The sequence below is a fragment of the Cygnus olor genome, chromosome 4, assembly GCF_009769625.2.
Source record: "Cygnus olor isolate bCygOlo1 chromosome 4, bCygOlo1.pri.v2, whole genome shotgun sequence".
Classification (NCBI taxonomy): domain Eukaryota; kingdom Metazoa; phylum Chordata; class Aves; order Anseriformes; family Anatidae; genus Cygnus; species Cygnus olor.
The window spans coordinates 32,016,600-32,041,377 of record NC_049172.1 but is presented as its reverse complement, the minus strand read 5'-3'; the positions used below and the strand labels follow the sequence as shown (position 1 = coordinate 32,041,377).

Sequence of the window (24,778 nt, the reverse complement as noted above, 5' to 3'; positions counted from 1 at the left end):
TTTTTTGGCCAAAAACCTTCAAGTATTTCAGAAGAGTTTAAATGTTTTGATTTTTCATTAAAATGAACTGCTTTGATTCCTGCTATACTCAGGACTTTTTAAAAATAATAACAATAATAAAAAAGCTCTTATTCAGCTCTCAAATTCATTTTTGGTGGTGTTGATAATTTTACAAATAGTCAATTCACTGAACCTTCTCCACCCCTTCCTCTAATTTTGGGGGGGTTGTCTATCAAAATCAAAAGCTTATTGTCTTAGCATCTCTGCCATTCAGGGAGCCGGGAAGAATTATTTGTCCTGTTTACTGCAATTTAGAAACGCCTTTTTAGTGGGACGTGCAGCTACAAGGCACCAACACATTCTAATCCAGTTGATTCACAAGAAGAGAGTTCAAAGACAAAGTGGTAATGCTCAAAACAGGGAGCTCATGATCACTGCGTGGACACTGCTCCAAAGATGGGTGGACAAGTTCCTAGGTTTTCCTTGAGTTGGGTCTATTTTTACCTGCATGAGACTGCATGTCTAGAGCTTCTTTTATCTCATTAGATGTCTCACACCTGAAGTTCTTCACAATGCCAGCTTGGCTATACTTCTCATGCCAGCAGAGGCAGCTTCTCACTTGTGAAATGGGGTCATGCTATTGCTTACTACTAGTGATTCCATATTTTAAATTCTGCAGTTCCCTTGGAGGTAAAGGCCCTGATCAGCAGTTTACAGAGTCAGGCTCATTCTCTTAAAACTTTCCTTATCTGACCTTATCTCAGTGGCACAACTTCAGCAAAAGGAAATGACTGTAACATGGCAATGCTTAAATGAGCATCATTTAACAATGGTATTATCACTTTCATGGCTCACCTCTAAGCCCAACCCATATTCAACATGCTCTTGAACAATGAGTGACAGAAAAGGACAGAATTTTTGCCAAGTACAGACACAAAAATGTCCCCACACCATATCCTATCTCCTTGATTACAGGTGCAAGGCTGAAGGCTCAAGTCACTTTTCTAGCCAGAGCACTGTACAGGGAGCTTGAGTTCATCCGTTAGCTACCATGATCAGCTCTTTCTCTGCATCACTCAGTGCTGTGACAAATGTGGCCACCATTGTGCCAAGACAGAATGCCACACTGCAGCAGAAAGTATCTCACTGAACCCCTTTCTCCAAAACGTATCCCTTGACTACTTGTCTTTCCTTGGTCTTTGAGTTAACTGCAACTTAAGGTTTCAAAACATTTATAAGAGATAGGAAACTACTTTCATTCAAGATTGATCCTGTTCATTTCATTGACTAGGTCATGAAGATTTTGCATTCTTATGTCAAAACAAATATGGGGTGGTGGCAGGGGAGTATAATACCTTTCAGGGTCCAAGAACCTCACATAAGTACAGCAAACATTAGCAGGTAAATTCACAACCTCAAAGTTCTATCAAATTAAATTGGTAAATTCTCTTTTCCCTCACCTTGACAAAATTCTGTGCCAGCCTTTGTGAACTGGCATTATGCAGCTTACTACTATTTAATTCCCTCTTGATTCACACCTTAGCCTTCCCAGTATTTTGTTCAGTCAGGCCAACAAGCCCACAGTGATAATGCCAGCTGTCTCCATTTCAACATTGACTTAATATTTACATTTATATGAGTCACCTAGGACACTTATTTGTCATTGAGGACATAAAAACCACCCACATTTAAAGGGCAGCCCTTTCTCAGCGCTTTCAAAACTCTTGAAATCTAATTACTGAGACCTGTGGCTTAACCTGCTTAACTTGTTAGCAGCCAGCATTTTGCCATCAGCTAGGATAAAAGCATCACCTACTTGCCTCTTCTATCTGTCAGCTCCAGTATTTTCCTGACATTAACTTCAGCGCTAAGTCTTTCTGCTTAGCTTCATCCACTGCAGCTGACCCGGCGGGATTAACAGCTCGGAGTAATTCAACACTGCAGCCAGACAGAAACCCAAAAAGCAGCCCCCAGCTCCTCATCTTCACACAGCCACAGGAAGGCAAGACCCTTCTCCAACTGTCCTCTGCAGGAGCAACAAGCTCAGCACGTCTACCTCCAGAGCATGGTGCTAAAAGCACCTGGGATATTTGCAATGAGCAGCAGGGAGGGCTAAGCCTGTGCTTCCTCCATGAAACTCAGGACAAAGAAGTCAAAATTCAATCTTCTCACAAGAATTTTCTCCTCACCCTACTTTTGTTTTGTTCACCCAAGTTTGAAGGTACTGGATAAAAGGTTCGTCTAATCCAGCAACGCTAGTTTTTCCAGAACAGGCTTCCAAGCTCCAGCCATTTGCGGCTAAAGGATTTCCTTAGCCAGAATCAGTGTCTTCCTATTAAGAGTCCTGGGTGGACTTCTTGCACAAATATACACAGGAAGTTTTTAAACTTTTAAAACACAAAACACAGGCATACATAGGTATGCTTTTCTTATTTTTCCCTCCTGTAGACACACATTTGGTTAGGGGAAATTACCTACCATTGATAAGCAAAATCATCATTAGAGCAGCTGCTCGATAGGACCCAAATGGTTACATACACAAAACGAATCCAATTAAAAGCCTATTTTTCTCACAGCCACAGTTTTTGGAAACATTCATTGTTCAGGCTGGAGTTTTCCATGCCTACAGAGATTTTTTTTTTTTTCTTATCCCCCTAAAGTTGAAGCAAAATCTCTGCAACCATTTTCAGGTTATGGGAGAGTGATTCTGACCAAACTTTTTCCAGAAGAGCTACAGTAAAAACAGATGAAGTTTAAAACTTGGCCATAACTGAGTAATCAATGAAAATTAGTGCTTTTGCATGCTTTGAAAGGAATTGGCTTTAGTTTAGCAAGGTTGTGGCTTTTGAAAAACATTGTTCCATGTTCTCATGGCTAAGATGTTGTCTACAGGTAGATGTACTACAGGGGTCACTGAGTGCATGTACTGATTTCAAAAAAAGATAGTTATTTTACTGCAGAACTTGTTACTCAGTGAACTTAACACATGGAGGAATAATTCCCTTTTTGGGGTATGATGTTTGAAATTTTACCTCTGCTTTTTGGAGTATTTCCTTCTATGGTGGCCACATCTGATCATTTTTAAAACTCAGTTGTGCTTGAAACAATATAAAAAACTGTGTAAGAATGTCCAGCAAAGCAATAAACCAGACAAAAACCAGCCTCAGCTTCACCCTGTGACATTTCCTGAGAGTTCTGAAATATTTCCTTATACCTAGGTACCACTCATTTGCACATCTTCATTTTCTTTACATGAATAAATGCTTCCTACAGTGTCTGAAAGGCTTCACTTCTGGCATTAATCTTAAAGAAGGTCTTACAAAGCATATTCCACCAAGTCAATAGATAGCTCTTTAAAATAAGATTCCTCTTCTGAGAATCATTTCCTTGGACGGCTAATTATACCAGCAACTTTTTTTTTCCTTTTTCTTTTTGTCAGGTTTTTATAAAGGACTAAAGAAAGATAAAACCATTCTGACTCATCTGAAAATTGCTATGGTCATTTATTTCCTATTTTTAAAGTCTTTATAGCATTTAGGCAACGCATGAAAGATTACTACCTTGAATTTCTGCACTGCATGGAAATTTTGTTATACAGCCAGCAACACTAAAATTCCAAAAGTTATTTATATGATTAACAGTTATTGTACCAGCTTCCTCCCGGCCCCTCAAGCTCATCTGTTCTTCTAGTCTAATACACTTTCCTATTTTGTCCTTCACCAAAGCTCACAATGCCATGTTTTGAGCCCTTTGAGAAAATAAAGTGTATAAAAAAGATTTGCCAGGTAACATCACACAGAAGATTATGCAAGAACATAATGCTAGAATTGCTTTTAATACTAAAAAAGCTATCATGGATGGCCTCAGGCAGGGTTGGGTACAAAGAAAAACTTTCTTCAATTCTGTGAAATCTTAGGTTTCAACTGTTTTACAGGCTAGAATCCTTTGGCAAAGATGCAGCTATAATTGAATAAAACCTGTTAATATAAATCCAGAAAGAGACAACCCATGACAATTCCTATTCCTTTCAGAATTCAGAACTACTTTCACTATTAATTTTAGCAGCATTCCAGACTGAATAAGCATCTGGTACAAAATGAGCAACTTGTGTACTTTCCCAAACATCCCAAAGACATTTTGATGTTGGGTTCATCAACCTCTAATTACTAGTGTAGGAAGGACTGGAATACTCTGAAGCACCTCAGCATCGCCAAGCAAGAACCAAATCAGACCTGAGAGAAAAGCCAGCTTTGAAATCCTTTGGCAATGTAACATAGCTGTTTGTGTTGGAAACCCGAAGTTACCTTTGCTTTTATGGACAACGAATCCCACTCAACGAGTTATTAATTTATGTCACTTGCCACAGAAAGATTTTAATCCCCTGTTAAATGGTTTTACAGTAACCGGGTAGGACTGTGAGTAGCAAGATACAGAATAAGGAATTTATCCTCAGAGACTGTCTCATTTTGAAGGGTTGCCTTTGATCCCACAAAGACCGAGCTGCAGCTTTAAAGTCAGTCCTAGCAGTGGGTGGATCACTTCAGGAACTGACTGGAGAACAAAGCACATTCCAAACACAGAAGCTGTAGGAACTGGCTTCAAACTCCAAGCTACAATTCAGGGACTTCACCAAAAAAATAAACCTGACTCTTGTGCCAAGCCATATGACAACCACAGAATTTGGGATAGCGTTCAGCTCACATCCTTTTTTTATCTGTTTGTCCAGCCTCCAGCTTTCCCCTTTAAGATCACCAGGTTTGTTCTTCGGCAGTCACTGTCAAACAAAGAGTTATTCCTTGAATCATATTCTGTTTTGCCTGTACCTTGTGAAAATGGCAGGAACTATTTAACATTTATGAGAATGCAACAGAGAAAAGATTCTGGCCTTCTGCTCCTTAGGGCAGCTTAAATACTGGTGATGCTTTTACAATGTTGAAATTCTTGAGGAATCGGAAGACAAAAAAGTGAGAAAAGCATTCAAAGTGCCTATAATAAAAGAAAGGGAAGGAAATAAAAGAAGTTAAAGATTTATTTTTCCTTTGGTGAAAGCCAGCAGGGAATTCTTGAAATTCTTTAATCTGTACTGAGCTACATCTTCTAGATCTAAATGTGAAACTGTACAGGATTTAAATGTTTGCTTCCAGATGCATCTCAACCACTGGCAATTTCTGCTCCCATGGAAAGTCTCCCTCGTGTTCCTCAGCATCTTCTACAGCGTCTTCATTAAAAGTTGTTTCTGACCCATAAATTTAGCTTCTGATTAGTGGGGTTAGTGAAAATCATAAAGCTATAGATTTCTTGCAAAGGGAAGCATAAACTGAAGTAATTTTCACGTTGTGAGCAATCTTCTACGTATCTAAGAGAATAATCCTGAGAGAATTCTCACTGAAGCCCTGGGGAGAAATGGATTCAACTGAATTATTCCCAGATGGCTAAATTGCAGTTTCGCATTTGCAGATATTGAAGAAAGGAAAACTGTATAGGTGCTGCCAAGAAGCTGAAAAGATGTTAGAGATAAGAAAAAGAGTGGGACTCCTCTTTCCTGTGCCCCATCACAGAAACAGGCACCTGGGTTGAAAGCCATTTGAGGAAGGGAACTGTTTGTGTTGTGTTTGTATTGCAGCACTGCCCAGGAGGAAAATCTGTAGGAAAAAACAGCTAATTAAATCACCAACAAACTATTCAAAACAACAAGTAAGCCACTAGGGAAAGTTCCCAGGGAGGAGATACTACTGTTATGTTTGGAGTGTTTCTGCCAAAATTTCCACAAATGTGCCATAGAAAACCATCCACATTTTAGATTAAAAATGGATACAGAACGTCCGAAGACCTGACTCAGCCTTTGAGCCACAGATGACACTTTGCAGACTTCCAGCAAGGAACTCGGGATCCAGATGGTACTTTCATTTGTGCAGGATTTACATGACTCAGATCCCAGTCAAGCAAGATGCCATTTTCCCCAGAATACCAAGTTTCCAGCTTAAAATTCTCTGGACCAAAACATTAGGCTTTTTCTTTAACCTTGTTTTCCTTTCACTTGTGTCTGTCTTTCTCCTTGAAGACTACTTTCCCTGCCTTTTCCTTTCCATAAAGCCCAGCTCTAGCAGTTTTTCTCTGTCGGTATGTACTCAGCTGAGGAAATAATGTAGCATGGAGGACTACCCATTAGTAGAAAGTCAAGCCTCATTGGAGATGGCACTGGTTTTCTATAGAGCCTGGGTTGGCAGCAAGATTTCTTTGCTGGGCTAGCGCAGTGACAGACAAAATGAAATGGTATTTTATCTTGTTCCTCTGGTTGCCTACCCTGCATTTTGCTCTGTTAATCCTTTCTTACTGCATTAATTTAAAATTATCTTACCTCCTCAATGGTTTCTAACAGCCACCTTAAAAAAATGTCCCAGACAAGGAAAGTGGGCTTTTCTCTCCACAAATAAATTATGAATCTCCCCTTTGGAATTACTCTGCCCCAAATAAAAGCTACCTGTAAGCTTAATGACCCTCCCAGGTTGCAAACAAGAGATTTAAATCTATTAAAAAGCCAGGAAACTCTTACTACTTAGGATATAGGATAAAACATCTCTCTGTGGCTCTAAGGATAAAACATCTCTCTGTGGCTGAGTATCATGAGACATTCCCCCTTTAAACACTGCATCAAAAATTCTGCAGATCATTTTAGAGGCTTCTAAATATGTTATTTATAAATTCCTTTCCTCTCCCAGAATTCTTTATAGTTGGAATTGTAGCATTAATGGAGTTTGGCTCTACAGACAGAGACAAAAATAGAAACAATAAAACTTTAAAACTTACTAAAATATTTTATGAATAAGCTGCTGTAAAATATCAGGCATCTACAGAGAAAACTGTGGTGTGAAATACTCTAAAGGTCTTAGAGTATTGTTGCTTATTGATGACAACCTCCAAAACTCACTCATAGCATCTTCACTCAGAAATAGTGCATCTTTCCAAATACACTCTGCTAAACATTTTCAGACCACATTCTGAAGTGTTACACTGTTTATACATACCCCAAATACATACCTTACCTCTTTTGATATCTCTAAAATGGAGAAGATTTCAGTAATAAAATATTTAAGAGAAAAGTATGCTCTCGGTCCTCTGATTACCACTCCCCAATCTGTGTTCAGTTCCCAAAACAACTCTGGCAGGAACAGATATGGGGTGGGGGAACAGAGGTGGTGGAAACAGAAGATGTAGAGTCATGCAATTGGAAGCTTAATAAAATGCCTTTGAATTATCATGAATTATTTGTTAAATGTGATAATCCGTATCACATTTCAAAATACTGGGATGAAAATTCAAGCAAAATATTTTAAAGTATTTGATTCTCTGGGTAAATTTTGAAACTTCTCTATTGATCCAAAATTCACATCAAGAAATGGCAGTTCTACACAGCCTAACGTAAACAGAGGTCTGAGTTATGGTGCCTTTAAGAATACTTAAGTCTGTGCCAATACTCACCATCCAGGACGCTATTATCTCAGCGCATTCCCTTTTATAACTGTATTCATGTTTTATGCAACTTTTTTTGAATGACAGTATTTTTTTTCTCTGTGCAAAGCGAGGTAAATTCTTTCTTCAAATACAATTATGTGAGACATTAGCTATTTAAATATTAAACATATCTTTCTGGTTTGTACAACTGAAGATACATGAAGAACCTCTGACATTGTTTAGGGATAATAAGCATTATCCAGTTCATTAATAAGTGAGAAGAATGCTAATATTACTGAGGTCAGAGAACATATATGAAGATGAATACAGATAAATTAACAGCCAGGATATTTTATATTCAAGAAACAAATTGGAACTGCTTGCAAATACTTCAGGTCTATAAATTGTTGTTGTAATAATTTTTGGTATTATAAGAATGTTAGAATAACAACTACATTCACTTCAAGATGCTGAAAAAATAGGTTCAGATGATAGCCACAAAAATTACTAAGAGAGAAAATGACTTACGATGTGAGAGTAGAAAAAGTCAATATTTTTAGGAGGTAAAAAAAATAGATTTGCTTCACAGTGAGCAATCATACCAGAAGTTCAGGTGTGCCTTAATCTAGAGCAGAAAAAAGTATTATAAGAAATAATAGCTGCAAGATGAAGTTTGACAAATTCAAATATGAAAATAATCCAAATTTCCTCCAATAAAATAATCATGCTCTATTCCAGACAGTCTTGTTTCCACCATTACTTCTAACGGGAAACATTGAACAACCCAGAAAATCTATCTGCAAGGATCTCCACTAGTCACCTCATTCCCGTGCTGTTCTTCTGTGGTATTCCACTTGAGCTAATATATTTCCAATAAGTTAGCTGGAGCAAAGCATGCAGTAGCACAAAGCATGCAAATGTATTTTTAGTTACAGACCGATTTCTTCCTTTTATCTGAATGGTTATTTTTAAATCTAAACAAAACTAACCTGTGATCATAGATGCAAGCTTGTTTTCTACAGTCAAGTCTTCCATAATTTTCTAATAACTTATCTGAATAAAAATTAAGGTAGATAATCTTTTGTCAGTGATGCTGTTAATTAACTATGTAAAGAAACATGTTAACTATAAAACAAATGAACACCTTGGTCCTGGTATGATTTGTAATATCTGTTCAACAGCCACGTACATGTTATTACAGAGAAGCATACCACAATAACAGGATTTTCCATAATATCTACAATATGCCTGTGACTAAGCCAACTTTAGTATCTACAGCAGACTCTATAACCAACCAAATACAAGGGAAATAATTCAACTAATTTCTTCCAATGTAACAGTAATCCAAAGCAGCTTTATTTTTGTGTCCCTTCCCATTTCTTAACAGTCTACTACATTAGCAATCATTAGCGACGTGCAGTACTATCTCATCACCTTTTGCCTTTAGTTCTGCTCTTCCTGATTAAAACACATTTTTTGATACCTGTGTTGCAATTGTAATTATTATATTTGATTTCACATCCTGCAGGAGTAATTGAAGTTTCACTGTTCTGCAAGGCATCTCTAGAAAACATACAAGAACCTCAGCTGTAGCTGACTAACCTCATCCAATACCATACCTGATCTTTCATTGCTCATTGTATCATCTACCTGATCACTGTTGATGATGGCAATACTTCTTTCTTACTGTAACAGAGTTACCAAATAACTTAGACCAGAAGGGACCTCTTGAGGTCTGTAGTTCAACCTCACGCTCAGAGCATTGTCAGCTTTAAAGTTTGATCAATTTGATCAGGGGCCTCATTCAGTTTTGTGAAGCTCCAAATCTGTGCCCACTCCCTTTGCTTCTGTGACTTCTTTCTCCCTTATCTCTTCCCCACTTACTTTCTGTGTAATAGAACCAGACTTGAGAAATTGTGTGTCTCTTCCCTTATCTTCTCTGCACTGTCTTCCCCTACCCTTATCCTCCTTCCAGATGGGCTGGCAAAACTCTGCTGGAGATCACCAAAGATGCTACATCTTCATGCCACAGCCTGCCATCACCATCCTTCATGAACTCCAGCAGACAGTTTCTTTTGTTATGAGATCATAGGCGGAGAAAGCAAGCTTTTTTGTTCCTCAGCGGGCATTTCTCCTGTTGGGTCTTCAACACGTAATTCTGTTCCTGGCAGGCAGCACACTACTCTGTCTTCTGGATCAGCTGAGCTGACTGGCACTCCGTTCTTAACAGAGTGTTCTTTAAGACAGATCTGCTCAGTGTCCATACTTATCTTCGCTTTTCCTTATCCCATCTTCTCTGCTATAGACTTTCACATACTACCCTTTTTGCTCATTGTTGAGACTCACAAAAACTCTGCTTAGGAGTTACACCACAGTAGTCAAGTGTACACGCACTCCAGAAATATGTAATTCAGCAGTCACTGGAAGGATTTTGCTCATATGATTTATAATGAATTTGTCTCTTAGGAAGAAGACCCTGAAATTTCTCCTTTCATTATGTATTTGAGGCAGCTTTTCAGTAACTTTGGAAGCTCAGCAGGTCATGGATTTGATGATATTCTACCAGTCCCTACTGTTGCCAACAAGCGTGACTGATTTTACTATGGGACACAATACCAGGCACTTTTGTTTATACATGTGAGCATTATCATTGCTACAAAATGAAAGAGCTGTAATGCAGGACTACTAGCCCTACCACTAGGCATCCAGAGCACTACACCTAGCAGTCTTGACTACCACAAGACCTGCTTAAGCGCTTAGTATCTCAAGCAGGTGGGCAAACTGGACATGCCTTTAATTCAGCCTAATGTTTTAAAATCCAATTATCAATATGTCCTCCTTACATCATCATTTAAACTTTACACTAGTTGCAGTAATTACATTTCCTTGTTTCTTTTTGTTTGTATGGTATAAATTAAGTAGTGATATTCAAGTCATAAAAACCTCATTAAACCCCATCCAGAAACTGTTGGTAAGAGGAGGCTTTGTGTTACTAAAACCTCATATATATCTAATTATAATGATGGAACAGACCACATTGTTTTAATAGGAAACTTTCACATCTTGGTTTCACACCTTAACTGATTAGGGTCAAAATCCCCAATTTTCAGTTATTAAAACTGAGTTACAAGAAACATATGGGGGATGAAATTGTACACATTGGAACATTTTAGCTAGACATGGAAAAATTTTGGAGGAAAACTGGGCGAGTTCAAACATATCATTGGTCAAGTACAGTACACAATATCCAGCAATGAAGATATATGTATTTTTCTACCATTCTGCTGCCAGAGCAGAGTAGGCTGCTGAAACCTTTCCTCGACTTCCATCCAATGAATATGTGGTCAACCAATGGCACACCATGTTCCAGTAGTATGACAGAAGCCAAAACTCAGAGCGCAAAACTGTACAACTGTGCGGTTAAGCTTAAAAACAAAACAGAAAAAAAACATGCACCTCTCAAAACAAACTAACAAAAACCAACCACCACACAACAACCCATTCAAGAAACGCCAAGCCTTTTCCTGCTACTGTGACGTTAGTAGTTGTTAGTGTCATTTTGAAGACTAATTCTACCCAGAACTTGACCTCAGGTAATGTGCTTACAGTATAAAGATGAGTAGCGAAATCACTATACAAAGGCATGGTTATTCTGTGCGTTCAATAAAAGCACTAACAAATGAGGCAGCAGACCATAGTTTACACAGAAGTAGAATGATGAAACGGTAGGGTGACCTTTTCCTTACAGACCTTCTCAGGCTTCTCTAAAAGGCACTCCAAAATAAGCATATAAAGCAAGACTCGCATCAATCACCATGTAGCAAAGAGGAACCTCCCCTCCGAACCTCCCCCCACCCCATGCTGGTTCTACTCTCTTTTCCAGGCTCTTGATTTCACTTCTTTTAATGCTTCTTCCTGCTGGTTTACAGCCCTGCACACTGGGGAGCCAGCTCTCTGCTGCCAGTGACTCTTGTTACAGTACCAGTAAGGCACACATGTTGTCCATTTCTTCCAGGTGCATATTTTATCTAAGCCCCACTGAAATCTGTGGAAGAAGTCTTGGGGTGTTGGATCAGAACCCAGTATTTTCAAGCCTTTTGAAATTAAATGAACCCTACAATTTGTTAAAAGGGAGATGCTGGAAATGTGTCCACACCCAGATATGCAGGACTTGAAGCAGGAATTTCTGAGGTCAACACAAGCAGGCTTGACTTGCTACTCACTTCGTTTGGTTACGGAACCAATAATGCCATTTTAGAAACTCTCTTGAATTCCCCACCTGAAAGTTTTCAACCAAATGCAGTGGGCATACATAGGGAACAGAAAGGTATTCCTCCAAGTTGGGCTGATGAGCGGGCATCATGTAGCTCCATCCATTCTCAAACATGTCAGCTCAATGCACTATGCACAATTCAACTTCCATTTTCTGAGACCGCTGACAGCTTTTCACAAGCGGTTTACATGCAGTTTTAGGGCAGGCAACTCAGAGTGTGTTAAATACTCTAAGCTTCAAAACAGTGTTTAATATAAGATTATTTTCCAGTGGATAAGGTGACATGGACAGGGCTGATATTTTTAAACATAGTTTGTAGTGCTGCAATCCATTGTTTTGAACTACATATTCAAGATATTTTTCTAGTTGTAGTGAGATTTTCAACTAAAGTTTTGAATATCACAGTGGATAATTTCAGTCCTTTAACGTGACATCTGTATTTTCAGGTATTTGGTTTGGCATCTAATGCTTCATCAGGCACAGGACTCATTTGGGTCAGTCAAATGCACAGTAATGGTGCAGAAACTTTGATTCTTGTGACTATGATTAGCTAAAGGATTTGGTACTTTCTACATTGCTGAGGTAGCACATACATATCAAGAAACAGAACCATTTCACAATTTTAGACTACCCTAATACCTCTCAGTATTCCTTATAGATGGTCTTCTATTATGTTTCATACTTTGTACAACAAAAGCATTTTTATTTTTTTTATAAGTAATAGAACTAGCTGCAACGTAAAGTGCAAGCCTAAAAGAGAAGGTTTTATAGGCTCAATTTTCCTTTCTGTAAGGCCCCTTCTTTTGCTTAGGCAACCACATTTTTCCACTGTTTTAAAAATATTGTGCGTATATACAGTGGAATTTTCAAAGCCACCACGAGGATTTGGATGCCAGACTGCAGTTCAGTTTAATGAGACCTGAACATCCAAATCCCTACTCAGACTGAATATATATTAGACTTTGCATACATGATGGTGAACAGCTAGCAGAACGAGCAGCTATGCAAGACCCAAAAGTATACTCAATTTGATATTGCAACATCTTAGTTGTTCCAACCAGATCATCATCAGCAAACTGAGCCACACAATGCCTTAGTCAGTTGGTTCTGTTGAGCCAGATACTAGGAGCAAGAAGCTGCAAAGCCATTTCATTTGCAAAGTAAGCCAAATTCTAAATATAAACCTACCATTACAGTATATTCCATTACAGTCACAAGTGCGTCCCATTCCAATTAGTGTTTTTACAGGATTTTAGGGAACACCACCCTCTATGCTCAGCAAACTTGTGCCAGTTCCCTCCCTGCAAGGATTCCCCATGTCCTTCCTCTACCCCAGCGGCTGGTTTTCAAGGACCAATGAAGTTAGGACATGTTGGGAGCTCTGACCAAGGAGAATGTTTAATTACAACACCCCTGCACACTGCTGCCTATGATGGCCACCTAAATCACCAATTGGCCTTTGCCTCCATGGGCTGTAAATTTATAAAGCCATACGGACACAACTGTCTGTCTGGTGTTAGCTGATGTTCTAGCAATGTTGTTTTTTTTTTTTGTAAGGACAGCACATTTTTGTCTTATAGGTCTCCCAAGAAAGGTTTTGCATATATTCATACTAACTGTGAGGAAGAAAACCTAGGGAAAATTCTTCAGAAAGCTACATGTCAGTAAAAGAAAAGCAAAGAGAATCGATAGCAACCAATTATAAATAATAGTAGGAATGAGCCTTGCAATAGACTTGGCAAAAGACTTGGTTCATTTTTATCAGAACTTTTTTTTTTTTTTTAAATCTAGACCTGGTTTAGGACCAATTCCTGTCTTTAGTTGAAGATAAACTACAAACTAAATATGGACTTATGTAAGTTACCAGTGTTTTTCTCATATCATTTTAGAAAATAGGTATATATATTTTTATAATCCTTAAATGATGAATTCCCGAAAACTATGAAAGTTTTTCCTCTTTGCACAGGAATCTGCTTGAATGTCAATTTAATGATTACTCCTGGTAGATGGAATTTTGATATCCATTTGGTAGTGATTTACACCAGTGTTTTCAAGGCTGCCAACAAGAAATCCAGAAGGCAGGCAGCCAAAATTCCAGAAGAGACAACTGTCTTTTATTTTATAGCTTATGCATTTTGAGCTTAATATGATTTTCCACTAACAAGTCCTGTACCTTCTCCAAAGTGTTAAAACTGGTGTGCAGAATTGCAAGTAACACAGCCTCTTCAATTCAAGCTAATATTAAACTCATGGTAAATTATAGATGTTACACTGTTTACTTAGGGGAAAAAACAGTAAGGTTAGAAGAACTATGCATGATTTATTGCAAACATTTGTTTCAATAGCCACTTCTTTAAGCTTGACAGTATACAAAACAACAATATGTTACCTAAGTGTTGTTTCCTGTTTGATGCAGAATGAGCTAATACACAAAAAGACATGGAAAAAATTCTCGTAGCATTTAAGAGGAGCACAAAGTATGTCTTGGTTATTTCATGTGCTTGAGAAATAGGATATGAGTCACAATCCTTTCAGAGAGGCATCAAAACCAAAATATATTTGAAGGAGCAAAAAGAACAGACACAAGATTTGCTCATTTTCAGGCAGAATTACAGCAGGCCCATGTTAGCAAGCATGGTAAGGTCCAAATCTTTGTACAAAGTATGACTGCATGCCTGAAGATCTATAGCACTAATATTATTCCATTTGCAACAGCAATATTTGTGAAGAAAAAGCTATTAATCCATTAATCTATAATCTATACTTGAAACAACACCCTAGATACCACTTCATATTCATCATTGTGAAAGATAGTTTTGCTTTTTGAAGCATTTGATCTTCCACCAATCACCCACTGCAAAGACGATCCCTCTATCAGGATAGCATGTGCTCATTGCTCCTACTAAGAGCAACAACAGCTGCCACTTGACCGTGGCTGCCTGAAACTAAAATGATAGCAGCTGAGATGCTGACTATACAGAAAAAGCAGTTCTCTGTGTCTTGTTTGCCTCCTGAAACTACAAACACGCAGAGCTGAACATCACAAAGAATACCTCTCATTTAATCAGAAATGACTTTACAGTCAAGACACATGTCAAAACCAAACAAGCTGTAGATGGTGTAATTTTAACAGGTGGAAAACAAGTTTTGTGGATAACCTTTAGCCTTTATAATAGAAAAATCTGCTAAGTTTTAAAATAGTGTTTTATTATTTGAGCTATGAAACTATTACGTGTTGATGTCATGGCATCACATTACAGTTGCTTTTTATGTATACAGATTTCTCACTGAAACGTCATTCAAAAATTAGTATTTTCCATTCAGTTGCAAAAATAACTACTGCATCAATAAGCAGCCAAAACAAGTTACTTTGAAAGCTCATGAATTAATCTTGAAACTTCGGTAACTGCACATGCAGTCTATATCGACATAAAAATGCAAAAACACATTTTTTGCCTTCTTCAGATATAGGTCCAAAGAAGTTTATCCCACAACCCTGGGGTAGCCAATCTAATGGCCCAATTCATACTGAAACAATGGACTTGAACTGATGCTCTATAACCAGATATGAACTGGGAATGGCTCCTCCTCTTTTCTTCCTTCTTCCTGGTACAGGTTTTCATCCAACTATAAAACTTTTATTCCTGTCTTCTTTTTTAGACTACATTTTAGACTATGTGGCAGTGTAATGAACACATGCCAGCTTTAAAAGAAACACTCTTGCATGGATCTCATTGCATGTTTGCACCATGCAGGTGCAGCCTTAGAAACAGGATCTTATTTGAAGGTAGGTTATGAACCCACAGGTTGTAAACCAGCAAGGATCATGACATGTATGACTGAAAAAACAAAAGGCATTACACATGATACTGATCCTACATGATCATTCAATCTAACAGCACTGTATGCATTTCCTTTTAGCTGTTACAACCTATACAATATACACCCTCTGTACATATCCAACTTGGAACAGGTTCCCACGCACTAATTGCTCTTACCTATAGGTCAATTTTACTATACATGATGCAAAAGAACCATCAACGACTTTTAAATATACACAGAAGAGAAACCAGAGTTACTCTAGATGTATTTTCTGTGTTTTATTGATCTGATACAATATACAAGCATACACAGCAGTATAGGCATGTGTACATGTCTGGATATACGTACATAGACGAAATGCAATATGTATGATACATACAACAAACAAGGCCAGGTATCTGGTCTTACAGAGATGTGCCCAGCACAGGTCCAAAGAGCAGGGTGGAGGCATATGAGCCCTTCACAACCGTAACACTGTCCTATCCTACAGCTGCCTGGGGACCGGGATCCTTCTGTCCTATTGACAGAAAGACAATAGATATTTATTACTCTAGGAATAAACAGGAAAGTTACTTTTATCTTACCATTGGTTATTATGTTTTCCAGTGGACCCTATGAGTGATCTGTTATTATGCAGATAAATCATGACTTTTTGGCCAAAACTGCCATACTTGCACATCCCTATAGTACCCTCTCCTGAAGCAACCACAGCGGCAGTCAGAATCTACCAGCATGCTAATACAGGTTTTCCACAGTAAACAGTTACTACCATTAATTTGTTATTGACACATTATGAGAAAAAAAACAAAAACAAAAACTGTAAACTCGATCAAGTTGGATATCAGGCACCTGTCTGTCTGATTTACATGGGAAACCACACTTGCTGGGAGCTGAAAAAGGAGAAACTTCATGGACTCACAGCATACCCTACAAAGAATAAGAAGGTTTGTTAGAAAGTTTGTGGCTATGTTAATATATTAACATTTTCAGCTCTTGAAAACAGAAAGAATACTGGTGATACAGTTCCAACAGGTGTATTTTGCTTGTTAAACAAAAACATTTCAAGCCATACATTTTTCCACAGACTACCATCATTTAATAACCTAGACCTGAATTTCTTCCTCCGTTGCAAGTTCATGGCTTGGACAAATAAGACACGTTCCTATCATTCTCCCATTAGACATTACTGGAGAAGTAGTAGGTGTCTGCATGGTAAGCAAAGAGAGAGAGGGAGAAAAACTGGGGGTCATAGCTGGTGAAGGGTATCCAGAATTTTGGATAAATGGAGAACGAGGGTATTTTTTAAATACTTGCACTGATATTGTATTTGGCATTCGAGGTGGCACTGTCCTTACGCCAGGCTGAGCTATTGACGTTATCAAGGGAGGAGGAAAATTAGATTTCTTTTCCTTAGGGAAGCTATGAATGTGTACACTTTCATCCTTCAGTTTTGCAATATCATTAAACACTGAGGCAAGAGGTTGAAATCTGGGTTGCCAGATGAGCACATTATCCCAGTTGTAACCAACTCTAAGATCCTCGTCAGAGGTGCCACGAGTTACAAGCGAATCACACCCAGAGTCCTGCCTATCTGATATCAAGACATATTCTCTTGTGAGGTCTGCCATTATGTCCTTCTCTTGTATTCCAATTTTCTTTAGTGTCTGGGACAACACTGTGTTCTTTGTATAGGCAACATCACAGGCTTCTTCTCCACCTTCACCTTGAATGGCCTGCATGCTCTCCATACTTCGTGTGGTAGCCACAACATCAGTTTCACCAGACTGCCAGGAGAACTGGTCAGACTCTCTTGGGATTCCCGAATCTGGTACCCGTGAGCCTTGCTCACTCAGCACAGAGCCGGCCCTATTTCTACAAGGATATTCATTGATCCTTTTGATTTCCTCATCCTCCGCTGTTTCTCCTTCAGCAGAACTGCGGCCACTGGAGTCTGAATGCCTGCAGGGGACACCATCATCCTTCCTCTCTTCGATTCCTGCCAAGCTCAGCCATTCTGCTATGGCACCCATGGGAAGCATACTGCTCTCAGTACTTTGGATTTTCTGGCAGTCCTCATCTTCTCTGGCCAAATTGAAATCAGAAGCCGAGGAGGATACTGCTTTTTCCACACCAGAGTTCATTGTATCTTTCCGCTTATGTCTCAGAATCAGTGCAATAAGGCTGATAGCAAGCAGCAGAAACACTATCAAGGAAACAGAAAGGTTAAAGGTCAGGCTGTATGCTGACACGATGGGATAACTCTCAGAAGAATTAGAAACATTCACAAAAACAGTGCATACAGTGAACTTTGATTCCATTTTTGGGCTCTGTGCTTTTATCAACAATTCCAGGCTGTCATCATTCCATTTGCTGCCATTTTTCTTTCTACGTACACTTTCAGTCAAATATATATTACCACTGGTTTGATTTACAGAAAAGAATGGAGAAGTTTTTAGCAGTGAGTAATGAACAACTCCATCTAGTCCACCATCATTATCTGATGCTGTCACTTGGCCAAGCAACTGGCCTGCTTCGTTTTTCTCAGGGAGACTGAAGAAATACCGATCTTGTGCAAACACTGGGTCAAATTCATCCTTCCCCTCAATATCTACCTGAACTGTAACTGTGGCCAGTGAGTCACCTTTGTCTTTTGCTTGGATTATGAGACAGTACCTATTCTGACGTTCAAAGTCAAACATTTGCTTTGTATGAATATCTCCTGTCAAAGCGTCAATGAAAAACATATCATGGTCTCTGGGAACTTCACGTTGAGCCAAACATGAAGACTGGATGGAGTAGGTAAGATGCCCGTAAGAGCCTTTATCAAAATCCAGTGCATTAATAGAGCACACAAAAGAAAAAGTAGGCAAGTTTTCACTGACTATACAGTTCATGCTGGGAAACAAGAACAGTGGGGCATAATCATTGTCATCTAGGACACTAATATGGACAACAGAAAAAGCCACATTTTTCACATCAGCTCCTCCATCTGTGGCTTGGACAAGTAAAGTGAATTTCATGGTATCCTCATAATCCAGAGTTTTTATCAAATCCACTGATCCAGTTTTCCCATCCAAGGAAAAATACTGTTTGTCATTTCCAGAGATTATAGCATAAGTGATCTCTGCATTAGTGCCCACATCACGGTCATTTGCTGAAACTTCAGTGACATGACTATGTACAGAGGTGCTTTCTTTAAGATTAATATGGTACTCTGGGCTGCTGAATACTGGAGGATTATCATTGACATCCAGTACAGTTATTAGCACAGTAGCAGTTGAATTCAAGGAGGGCATTCCATGATCAGAGGCAAGGAGGATCAAACGATGGGAAGCAGCAGTTTCCCTGTCAAGAATATTGCTCAAAACAAGATTGCCAACGAGTTTGTAGGATGTTTCTGACTCCATGACGCTTGTTTCCACGGTGAACAGATTCTCAGCATTGCCATCAATAATAGAGTATTCCATGTATGTATTTTCATGTGTCCAGTCATAGTCAACTGCTGAAAACACGAGGACACTTTCTCCAACTGAGGCATTCTCTCTCACACTGAGATTGTACAATGCCCTTGTGAACTGAGGGGCATGGTTATTTACATCTTCTATGTGTACCTCTACGGAGGTGACTGCACTCAGGGCAGGATTGCCACCATCCATAGCAGCTATCAGAAGCTGAATACTGGTATTGTTTTTCAGCTGTGACATTGGTTTGGTAGTGTACACTGAACCTGAAAATAAAATAGACATAATAAAAACCCACACTCATTAAGACATGTAAATGTTATTGCAAAAGCTGAATCTTATCGGTCATGTTTAAAAATGACATGGTTGTAATGTAATGGTTGCACACCCCAAAGTAATTCTACGAAATCACAGCTAATGCTCTAAGCCAAGGCCTACCCACAATGATGCAGTATCAAATACACATACTGCATTTAGACTACCAAAAATTTATCTTCCTTATAGCAGGCTGAACATGTAAACTGTAGAAAACAAAAGGCAAAATAAAACATTCAAAAAATTCATCTCACAAATGCCTGGGAACAGAAAGTGACATGCACTTGCTCACTGAACAACAGTTACACATTGTTTTCACAGTATCTAATAATCTCTGAAGCTGACATTATCAAAAGTAATACATACACATGCATACTGAGACACACACCCACCCACAATTTGCTACCTCCCAGAATGTTACAGACTTAGGTCGGAAAAACCAGTAAATCTCTTCACTATTAAAGAAAATTATGTACTTTGGAAAGTGTGTTCTCAATTTAGAAAACTTTTGAATTCCATTTAGGATTATTGAATAACAAGTACTGTAAAGTAGAAATCTTAAAAACATACAGCCCAAGCTGCAGAAAAACTCCATTATGATATGTTCATCTTATTCTGAAAAATAGTAGATATGAACTTAAATTTAATGCAGTCTAATATGTGATCTGAAATGTCATGAGACAAAACAAAACATATATCAATGTTTTATTAAACTACATCAAGGAAATAGCACCTATGAAATGCTGTAAGTAGCTATCTTGTGCATGGTTCAGGGTCAAACAGAACCCTGGTCTTTGATATTATCAGTTCTACAGAGATAATGGCAGATTTAGCCAAAATATATGGTAGACTTCAGTCATCAATGATTTCCAGAATTGATCACTGGAAATAGGTGAGGAATGGAATAAGACTTTTCAGTTTACAGTGAATAAGCTGAAATAATAAACTACGCTTACAGACTCACCATTCTTATGATCAATAGAAAATCCCTCAGCGGAGAGGATTTTGTAGGAAATCATTCCATTATGCTGTGAATCCCTATCCACAGCAGAGATAGTCAGAACAGTGGCACCCACTGAAATGAGTTCTGGAAAGCTCACCTGGCAGATAAAGTAAAATGACAGTTTTGATAAAGCTTAATGAAATATTTTGAACATAAAAAGATACATTTCCCTTCATTTGATCTGGTTAGGGCAAAAAAAAAAAAACAACAACAAAAAAAACCCACACAAATACAATTCCCAACTTTGTAAAGTTTCACCTACCCATTTCCTTCAGGGACAAAACGAAGAGCTGTGATATTGAAAATATTGCATACAATACAGCCAAAATTTATAGTAAGATTTAAATAGTAGTAAAATCCATCTAGTTCAGGTTTAATTATGAAAAATTCAATGAATTGCTGAATTTCTCTTCAGTAATACACTAACGGAAGGAATACTTCACAGCACTCTGCAAATATGACTGGCTTTTCTCCCTGCTTTCAGAAATATCTTGATTTCTACGGATACAATACAGTTTGCAGTGCCAGTCTGGGGAATCTAAAACAAAAACAAAAAAAAACAACAACAAAACCAAAAACAAACAAAACCCCCACAACTCCTAAACCCTGAAAATTCCAGCACTAGAGCCTGAATAATCACCAGATTACTCCTGTAATTTAATTTTAAAAAACATTTTTTTGTTTTCTTCACTTAATCTGGAAAGCCAAGCCAGTCCTTGCTCTTCTTAAGAGCTTCCATTATCTTTAAAGGACAATAAAAGGGTAAAAATTACAGGACTGTGAATAGGGAATTAGACATATAGTCTAAAAAGAAGCAGTGTACCATACTGTCCAGGCAACATATCAAAACATCAGGACTGTGGAGAGAGTTCAGCTGTTTATGTTAGCATAGTCAATAGAACTGTACTGATTTACACCAGTTCATAACCCTGCCTGTAAGTTCTGCTTCTATCTACAAAAAATTCCTAGCACCTGCACAAGCAAGTACTTGCCTAAACTATTTGTCAAAATCAGACACACACGAGCGTTGAGGAAAACTTAAGGCCAGATCTAGAAATCACTTGAGCATTAAAAGTGCATTTTTTTCTGGGATCTTGACCTAAAAGTCTAAGTGGGTGATTTACACAAAGCCTGACAACTCAGATGCCTGAAAGTTTCACAGGTGCCTAGAGTCTGACCCACAGTTATCTGAGTGGCTGAACTGCTTCCCCCACACATGCTCAGAGGTTGAAATTTCTCTACTAAGCCAAATGTTTAAACTTCTTTCTTAAAGCTGTCTGAGATTTATAAATGAAGCATTACTAAATCCAAGTCTTCTGTGGTGCCTCATATATTTGGCTCTGAGCACATCCAGCACACAAAAAGCACCAAGTCAAGCAAAGAGCTCGGTCCACGGGCCTGCAGAACAGCTGAGGCCTGCAGGCACCACAGGAACCAGCCATCTTGTCCAAGCCCTGCTCAGAGCAGAGTCACCTAATGCACATAGCTCAGGAGCATGTATGCTTGTGGTTTTGGATAACTCCAAGGATGGAGACTCCACAGCCTCTCTGGGCAACCTATGTCAGTGTTCAATCACTTAGAACAACAACAAAGTTATTCCTGAAGTTTAAAAGGAATTTCCTGTATTTCAGTTTGTGCCCATTGCCTCTTGCCCTGTCACTGGGCACTATGAAGAACTGTCTGGCTTTTCTTTACTCCCCCCACCAGGTTAGGATACATTGGTAAGATACCTCCTGAGCATCTTTCTTGCCAGACTGAACAATCCACGCTCTAGGCTCTCTTGGGCAAGCCCCACAGCCTAGCCACATATGAATGAGGCCTAAAGAGAGGACTGCTTTGGCAGCCTCATTTCCCCTGCAGCTCCAGACTGTCTCTCTCCTGTCTGTAACCCTCATCGAAGCCCCACAGCCTTCGTCTCCCATGAAGAAGGCAGGCCAATTATTTAATTAAAAGACCTTTGTGTGGATTCCGATTCTGTGTGCTTATTGGCATGGCGCACCGGGCACGAACCCGTGGACAACATCTTGGTGGCCTGTGGCTCCTAAAACAGCTTTGGTTCAAAAACATTGTCAGACAACTTGTCTTCTACAATTGTCTAGTAGTTCAAAAGCTGAGCTGTGCCTTCAGTCTAGTAGGAGCTGTTAGGGAGGTCAAAACCGATACACCCCCACTGCCTAGAAGAGTGCCATGGCTATAAAGCAGGGCTACATGTTACAAACATACATGTTTAACCTACCACAGGGACATTTACTACACCTCTGTAGTGCTGCATAACTGGAAATGAAGAAATGCATGCCATAGTAATTGGGCCAAAATAAACGTACCAACTTGTTTACCATTCTGTCAGAAGGAACAATCAGTCCTGAACAATGGACACTGCTCCCCAAACTGGTTTTGGATTATATCCAGTAACTGTGTGATGAATGCACAGTGTAAGGAGTACAGCTAGCATTCACACCACTTTTCTTCTGAAGCCAGAATATACAAACACGAAAATGGAACAATTCTTCCAGTCCTTTCAGCAGAATTCTTAGGAAAGGGCAGGGGTTTCCTAGAAGAGCATTTTGCACGATCTGCTGTTTCTGTTCTCAGTAATAGTTTGCAGATACCTCCCTTCTTAGTGGTGATCAAATACATTTTTAACACATAAATGTAAACAAGCACTCCCACTACTTATCCTCATATAGAGAAGGACATCACACATTTGTTGTTTGCTTCCCACTTCCCCACCTGATATGAATCCTGAGTAAACACTGGTGGGTTATCATTGATGTCCAAAACAAGGACTGTGAGTTCTGTTTCTGTTTGATGGACAGAATCTGAAACTATGATTCCCAGCTTATACACAGCAGTTTCTTCAAAATCTAATGGTTCCACCACTGTGACTACACCGGTGTGTTGATCGATAGCAAATTTCATTCCAGAACTATTGTCATCAGTAAAGCCAAACTGAAGTGCTGGGTTGGAGTCCGCATCAGTTGCTGACACTTGAGTCACTGTAAAACCAGGCAGGACATCTGAAACAATAATTTTTGGAGTAAGTAAGTCATAGCTAAAGATGATATTACAATTTCTGAGGATTTTGCCAATTTTCTAATACTAAATCTTAGACATATGTAATCTTTCTGCCTTAGATTTTTTTGTCTTATGGCTTCATGTTTTAAAATAAAAGCAAGATCCAGAAATAATACAGAAACAAGTAGCAGATTTCTTCACATGCTTCTGCTTCTTCCCAGTTTTAGTCTGGGTTTTCTTTAGGCTTTCACAGATGCAGTATACTGATAACTGCTTCTTCACCAGCAACAGGAACTTCCATGTTTTTCCACATGGCAACATGTGGAAATGTGATATATGTTTAGCTGACATGAATTTACTGAACAGTGTCACAAAATTCCACAGGAATATTTAACTGAGGCATTAACTGAGTCTCCTGGTCTTTCTAGAATCAACAACCGCAGTTATGATAGCTTTTCCACAGGAGGAAGAGGCCACTAGAGAGATATCCAGCCAGAGCCACATGGCACAAAATCTTAAGGGCTCAATATATATTTTTAGGAGATTTAGAAATTGTATACAGACAGCTTTTGTCATGTGTCAAATTGACAGTACCACAGATTCCAAATTGAATCCGACTATCAGTGATAATCTAATCAAGCCTGGAGCTAACAGAAACTAAACCATTTCCCATTTGCACGCCTGGGGCATTAAGCCTCAAACATGTTGTGCCATGCCCTCAGGCAAATGTTCTTAAACTGAATACAAAAAAATAAATAAAAGCCAGTACTTTACAGCTGCTGTGCATCCACGACTCCTGTTCTTGTCATTACCAGTGGGAGCTAAATTTAGAAAAAGCTAAAAAAAATCACTGGAAAGACAGCCTTGATACGTTCTGTTAACAAGAGGATTGGACTAAGTCTTTATAAACATGCCGCTGCTTATCTTAATGCATCACATATATGATGTCTGTAATTGAAACTGCTGGGCTTAGGACTTAAGATATGCAAGTGCTGAGCTAATGTCACACAACATACCAGATGGGATGAGAACTCTGGAGGTCTGGGCCCTTTTCTTCGCGTTCATCAACTAGATCAAGCTACATAGCACTTTAAAGTTTCATTCAAATTTACAGAAATAATTTCTTTCATCACAATGAACTTCAGAATGTCTAATTTCTAGCAATGCTGGTTTTAACACCAAGTATTGTTATTGCAAAAAAGAAGAAATTGAAGACATCTGAACAATATGACATTGGAGTCCAAAAGGAACAGATTACAGATGTATTTCTGTAGAGTTTGTTTTTCTTTCTGAATTGCCTATGATTTTATTCCAAACTGTTCTTAAATACAATGTCTACAGAGTAAGAACAATGCCTCTGAGAACAAAAGCAGATCACAATTTACTTTGATATTTCAGTATTAATATGATCCATTATCCTTTTGACTATAATCTTAT

General features: G+C 38.7%; 1 protein-coding gene across 1 annotated transcript in view; it reads right to left on the bottom strand.

Annotated features, from left to right (window-relative positions):
- Positions 1 to 15,152: 15,152 nt before the first annotated feature.
- Positions 15,153 to 24,778, bottom strand: part of DCHS2 (dachsous cadherin-related 2) — a 107,984-nt gene continuing 98,358 nt past the window's right edge. Inside the window, 3 exon segments of the mRNA XM_040555375.1 lie at positions 15,153 to 19,274; positions 20,288 to 20,423; positions 23,057 to 23,343. Coding sequence (XP_040411309.1) covers positions 16,651 to 19,274; positions 20,288 to 20,423; positions 23,057 to 23,343 — 3,047 coding nt within the window. The 3' untranslated portion in view covers positions 15,153 to 16,650.